Raw genomic sequence first — 6,224 nt, forward strand, 5'->3', positions numbered from 1 at the left:
AACCTGTGTACACTGTTGGTGGGAATGTAATTTACTACAGCCCCTATGGAGAACAGTATGGGGTTCCTCAAAATCCTAAAAATAGAACTAGTATATGATCCAAGTATTCCACTGCTGGGGAAAGAGAGGGAGGGGGGGGAGAGAGAGAGAGAGAGAGAGAGAGAGAGAGAGAGAGAGAGAGAGAGAGAGAGAGAGAGAGAGAGAGAGAAATAAATTTATCTGAAGATCAAAGAGATATATCTGCATACTCATGTGTATTGCAGCACAAGTCACAATAGCCAAAATATGGATTTAGCCTAAGTGCCCATTGATGGATGAATGGATTAGGCAAATGTGGCATATGTACACAATGGAATATTATCCAGGCATGAAAAGAATGACTGGATATTATGTTAAATGAAATAAGCCAGGCACAGAAAAACAAACATTGCATGTTTTCACTCATATATGGGAGCTAAAAAAGTGGTTCTCATGAAGATAGCGACTATAGTGATGGTTACCAGAGGCCAGAAGGGGAAGCAGGGGATGAAGGGGAAATAAAAGAATATAAATGTATTTATTACCACTGAACTGCACAGTTACAGGTGTAAAGCAGATACATTACATGTGTATATTTTACGTCAATAAAAATATATTTTAAAAATAAAATCACATTCTTCTCACCACGTCCTGCTGAGTTATTGTTGGAATAATGAATTACTACTACGGATAAGTCAGGTACCTAAGGAAGTAGTAAAATAGAGACAACAAGAATAGTTCAGTGGAATGTAGAACATAGGGAATCTGGTCAGGTCAGATAAAATTTTGCTGCTGTTGAGTTAATATGTAAGTTCTACTTAACTGGGCTTTCCCATGAAACACATTTCATAGAAACAGCTAACAATCATTGCAATACCAAGGGAACCTGGATCCTGAAAATCATATCCTTTGCAAGTCTCAATTATTGATTTTAGTTGGGATAAGAACTTAGAAGGATAGGTGCTGAGTGTTACCCAGGAAAAAAAGGTACAAAGGATAACAGGAGATAATTTGAATATCTATGTGATGTCTGGAAAAAGCAAAATCCTTCCTAATCATTCTACTACGTTTTGTTGGAATAATGAATTACCACAGACATCTGGTGGTAAACATGTAATTAGCAACCTAAAGATAGCTAGAATTAGCCGGACCAGGTAATTGATCCCAGGAAGCTGAAGATAACTGGCCTATGCCAGGGAGTTCAATAACCATTTTCCTCAATGCAAAATTCCAACCTCATGTTAGAAATATTACCTAATACAGTAGCTTTCAACTTTATCCAAGTAAGTAATTAACTAGAGATAACTACATGAAGCCAGTACCTGGAATAAACAAATTCTTCTCAGTACTAGTTGAATAAACAACTAGCAATTACTAGGAAACTGGTTGAACATAGAAAGTTTAGTAACCACCCTAGTCAATTCTGTGTTCTTACTTTTTTTGGATTGTTGACTAGGTACTATGGATATGGTAACTAGAGTTACCTGAGTAAGAGTTAAATACAGAATCCTCCCTAAAATGGGAAAAACTGGTTGAAGACAGAAGTATAACATTGCATTCTCCTCAATATTTCTCATTTCTTGCTGGAATAATAAGGTGGTTCTGTCAATGGGCAGCAGTACCTAGGTTATTACAAAGTAAGAAATAAGAAGAGATGACTAGAATAAATATTTGATACCAGAATGGTGAAAAAAAAACCATTTTTTTCAAATAGAAACTCTAATTTCCTGTGTAATTAGTGAGTTACAATTAGTTAGTATTGGAGATATCTGTATGAGATGTGGACTTCATTTCAGGGGTGGGGTACATACTCAACAGATGAACTGCTGGGTCGTGTGGTAGATCTATTTTGATTTTCCAAGGAACAATTACACTATTTTTTATAACGGCTGTGCCAATTACACGTCTGTCAACAGCATGTAACAGTGAGGTGATAGTTCATTGTGGTTATCATTTGCATTCTCTGATTATTAACGATGTTGAGCACATTTTCATATACCTGTTGGCCAGTTGTGTGTTTTCTTTCTAGAAATGCCTATTCAAGTCCTTTGCCTATTTGTTAACCAGACTATTTATTTATTTGCTATTGAGCTATGTGAGTTCTTTATATATTTTGGATATTAACTCATTATTAGATATATGGTTCGCAAATAGCTTCTCCCAAACCATAGCGTGCCTTTTCATTGTGTTGATTGTTGGCTGTGCAGAAACTTTTAGTTTCCAGGATGCTCACTTGCCCTATACATTTCAGCTGCCTAGACCCCCACATTGTGTGAATCTGTGAGCCAATTGTTTAGAATAAACTGTATCTCATATATAATATTATTCATAAATAAATACTACATGGTAGTAAATACATATTTATGATACATAATATTACACACACACACACACACACACACACACACACACACACACACACAGAGAGTATCCTATTTGGTTTAGTTTCTCCTTCTCTGAGGAACCCAGCCCGATACAGATACCCAGCTGAGCTAGTGTGTTTGCTAATCTTGACCTCTGGAAGCCAGTGCTTTAAACCCTGAGAATGAAAAATTGCGAGGCACTATGTGGATGCTGGGAGAAGCATGTGAGATGGAAAAGTTGTTCCATGGCAGCCAAGAAGTGAATGATCCTCAAGGTGTAGCAGAGGAATTTGTAGGAGAGAGGGATGACTGACGTCTTCGTACAGCCCTCCATCCATCCCAGTTAGCATGGAGGGATTTTAGGTAGGTCATACAGAAACTGGGTAATGATGGTAGTTGTGGAGGAGCAGAATGTACCACTGAATGGGGGTTCCGGGGGAAACATGTGGGGGAAATATCCTCCCTTGCCACATGATCTGCCAAAATTGAACATGGGGAGTTTAGGAGGGGTGACATGTCAGGTTGGGAACTATCTTTAGGGGTGCTAACCCAAATCTCCCTTTCTCCAACCAGAGCACCCTGCCTTCCTCATTAGATGTCACCACCCCTGACTTCCTCCGCAGTGTCCTGAAGGTGCTTTGTGACGTATAAGGCCTTCCTTCCCACCCAGGGCTACCATTGGCTGGGTGGTGGAGTGTTGACCAATCACAGCTCAGGGGCATGATTGTCTCGTCCTGGGATCGCCAGAGGGGTATATACAGGGAGGCCAGGCAGCCTGGAGTTAGTCGACCGTTGCGAGACGTTGAGCTGCGGAAGATGAGTCCAAAGCCGAGAGCCTCGGGACCTCCGGCCAAGGCCGAAGAGGCAGGAAAGAGGAAGGCCTCCTCTCAGCTGAGCCCCAGTGGCCCGAAGAAGAAGGTGAGTGACCCTCCCAAGCTCCTCCTCGTCTTCCCCTCGCCTCCTTCCTCACAAGAAGCCTCTCCTGTCCTCACTTGGCACAACCCCCCAACCCGGTCCCCACCGCTTCTGAGGACACGTCCCTGTTCCCAGCCTCCTCCATCCTCGTCCCTAAACCAGAGCCCTTCTGTGATCGTCCCTGTTGTCCTTCCAGACTGCCAAGGTGGCCAAGAAGGGAAAAGCGGTTCGTAGAGGGAGACGCGGGAAGAAAGGGGCTGCGACAAAGATGGCGGCCGTGACGGCACCTGAGGCGGAGAGCGGGCCAGCGGCACCCGGCCCCAGCGACCAGCCCAGCCAGGAGCTCCCTCAGCACGAGCTGCCGCCGGAGGAGCCAGTGAGCGAGGGGAGCCAGCACGACCCCCTGAGTCAGGAGAGCGAGGTGGGGGAACCACTGAGTCAGGCGAGTGAGGTGGAAGAACCACTGAGTCAGGAGAGCGAGGTGGAAGAACCACTGAGTCAGGAGAGCAAGATGGAAGAACCACTGAGTCAGGAGAGCGAGGTGGAAGAACCACTGAGTCAGGAGACCGAGCTGGAGGAACCACTGAGTCAGGAGACCGAGCTGGAGGAACCACTGAGTCAGGAGACCGAGCTGGAGGAACCACTGAGGCAGGAGAGCGAGGTGGAGGAACTACCGAGTGTGTAGACGGCCAGCTACTCCCCTATCTCCGAGAGCAGCGAGTAAGTTCAGGCCCAGCCGCCAGACCTCAGAGATCTCACCAGCGGGGTGCTTGCCATTCTGATGATAATAAAATGAATGTGTTGCAAATTGATCTGAGTGACTCCGTGTTCTCTGATGGTGAAGAGGGAGGGAGGGAGGGGGGAAGAGGTGCTGTGTGGGGAGGGAGGGAGGAAGAGGTGGTGTGTAGGGAGGGAGACAGGAAGAGGTGGGGTGTAGGGAGGGAGGGAGGAAGAGGGGATGTGTGGAGGGAGGAAGAGGAGGTGTTTGGGGAGGGAGGGATGAAGAGGTGTTATGTAGGGAGGGAGGGCGGGAGGAAGAGGAGATGTCTGGGGAAGGAGGGAGGGAGGAAGTGGTCGTGTGTGGGGAGGGAGGGAGTAAAATGTGGTGTGTTGGGAGGGAGGAAGAGGTGGTGTGTGTGGAGGGAGGGAGGGGGGAAGAATTGGTGTGTGGGGAGCGAAGGAAGAAGATGAGGTGCGTGGGGAGGGAGGGAGGTAGAGGTGGTATGCAGGGAGTAAGAGGTGGTGTTTGGGGAGCGAGGGAGGAAGAAGAGGTGGTGGGGAGGGAGAGACGAAGAGAAGGTGTGTGGGGAGGGATGGAGGGAGAAAGTGGTTGTGTGTGGGGAGGGAGGGAGGAAGAGGAGGTGTGTGGGGAGGGAGGGAGGGAAGGAGGGATGAAGATGTGCTGTGTAGGGAGGGACGGAGGAAGAGGTGGTGTGTTGGGAGGGAGGGAGGAAGAGGAGCTGTGTGGTGAGGGATGGAGGAAGGGAGGAAGAGGTGGTGTGTAGTAAAGGAGGCAGGAAGAGGTGGTGTGTTGGGATGGAGGAAGGAAGGGGAGCTGTGTGGGTAGGTAGGGAGGGAGGAAGAGGTGGTGTGTAAGGAGGGAGGGAGGAAGAGGTGGTGTAAAGAGAGGGAGGGAGGAAGAAGGGGTGTGTTGGGAGGGAGGAAGAGGAGGTGTGTGGGGAGTGGGGGAGGAAGAGGTGATGTGTGCAGGCAGGAAGTGGAGGTGTTTGGGGAGGGTGGGAGGAAGTGGTGATGGGGGGGCAGGAAGAAGAAGAAGTGTGTGGGGAGGGAGGGACAGAGGAAGAGGAGTTGTGTGGGGAGGGAGGGAGGGAGGAAGAGGTGGTGTGTGCGGATGGAGGGAGGAAGAAGGGGTGTGTGGGGAGGGAGGAAGAGGTGGTGTGTGGGGAGGGAGGAAGGAAGAGGTGTGTGGGGAGGGAGGGAGGAAGAGGAGGTGTGTAGGGAGGGAGGGAGGAAGAGGTAGTGTATAGGGAGGGAGGAAGAAGGGGTGTGTGGGGAAGGAGGGAGGAAGAGGTGGTGTGAGAGGAGGGATGGAGGAAGAGGTGCTGTGTGGGGAGGGAGGGAGGAAGAGGAGGTATGTAGGGAGGGAGGGAGGAAGAGTAGGTGTATAGGGAGGGAGGGAGGAAGAGGTGGTGTGTAGGGAAGGAGGGAGGAAGAGGTGGTGTGTGGGGAGGTAGAGAGGAAGAGGTGCGGTGTAGGGAGGGAGGGAGGAAGAGGTGGTGTGTGGGGAGGGAGGGAGGAAGTGGAGGTGTGTGGGGAGGGAGGGAGGGAGGAAGAGGTGGTGTGTGGGGAGGGAGGGAGGAAGAAAAGGTGTGTGAGGAGGGAGGGAGGAAGAGGTGTTGTGTGGGGAGGGAGGGAGGAAGAGGAGGTGTGTGGGGAGGGAGGGAGGAAGTGGAGGTGTGTGGGGAGGGAGGGAGGAAGTGGAGGTGTGTGGGGAGGGAGGGAGGAAGAGGTGTGTGGGGAGGGAGGGAGGGAGGAAGAGGTGGTGTGTGGGGAGGGAGGGAGGGAGGAAGAGGTGGTGTGTGGGGAGGGAGAGAGGAAGAGTTGGTGTGTGGGGAGGGAGGGAGGAAGAGGTAGTTTGTGGGGAGGGAAGGATGAAGAAGTGGTGTGTGGGGAGGGAGGGAGGAAGAAAAGGTGTGTGAGGAGGGAGGGAGGAAGAGGAGGTGTGTGGGGAGGGAGGGAGGAAGAAAAGGTGTGTGAGGAGGGAGGGAGGAAGTGGAGGTGTGTGGGGAGGGAGGGAGGAAGAGGTGGTGTGTGGGGAGGGAGGGAGGGAGGGAGGAAGAGGTGGTGTGTGGGGAGGGAGGGAGGAAGAGGTAGTTTGTGGGGAGGGAGGGATGAAGAGGTGGTGTGTGGGCAGGGACGGAGGAAGGCATGGTGTTTGGCAGGGAGGGAGTAAGATTTGATGTGTGG

At 49.9% G+C, this 6,224-nt stretch overlaps 1 protein-coding gene across 1 annotated transcript; it reads left to right on the forward strand.

Annotated features, from left to right (window-relative positions):
* The first annotated feature begins 3,134 nt into the window (after window positions 1–3,134).
* LOC129395709 (variable charge Y-linked-like) lies at window positions 3,135–4,108 on the forward strand. The gene is made up of 2 exons (NM_001427546.1): window positions 3,135–3,299; window positions 3,493–4,108. The coding sequence occupies exons 1-2, from the start codon at window positions 3,198–3,200 to the stop codon at window positions 3,979–3,981; spliced, it is 591 nt and encodes a 196-aa protein (NP_001414475.1). The 5' UTR covers window positions 3,135–3,197; the 3' UTR covers window positions 3,982–4,108.
* Window positions 4,109–6,224: the final 2,116 nt, after the last annotated feature.

This window comes from Pan paniscus, chromosome Y (assembly GCF_029289425.2).
Source record: "Pan paniscus chromosome Y, NHGRI_mPanPan1-v2.0_pri, whole genome shotgun sequence".
NCBI classification, from domain to species: Eukaryota; Metazoa; Chordata; class Mammalia; order Primates; family Hominidae; genus Pan; species Pan paniscus.

What these genes read in the sequence shown, in the direction of transcription:
- LOC129395709 (NM_001427546.1), top strand. Translation starts at nt 3,198, where the DNA reads ATGAGTCCAAAGCCGAGAGCCTCGGGACCTCCGGCCAAGGCCGAAGAG. An exon ending in CCAGTGGCCCGAAGAAGAAG is followed by an intron (nt 3,300 to 3,492) that starts GTGAGTGACCCT and finishes TTGTCCTTCCAG; the next exon opens with ACTGCCAAGGTGGCCAAGAA.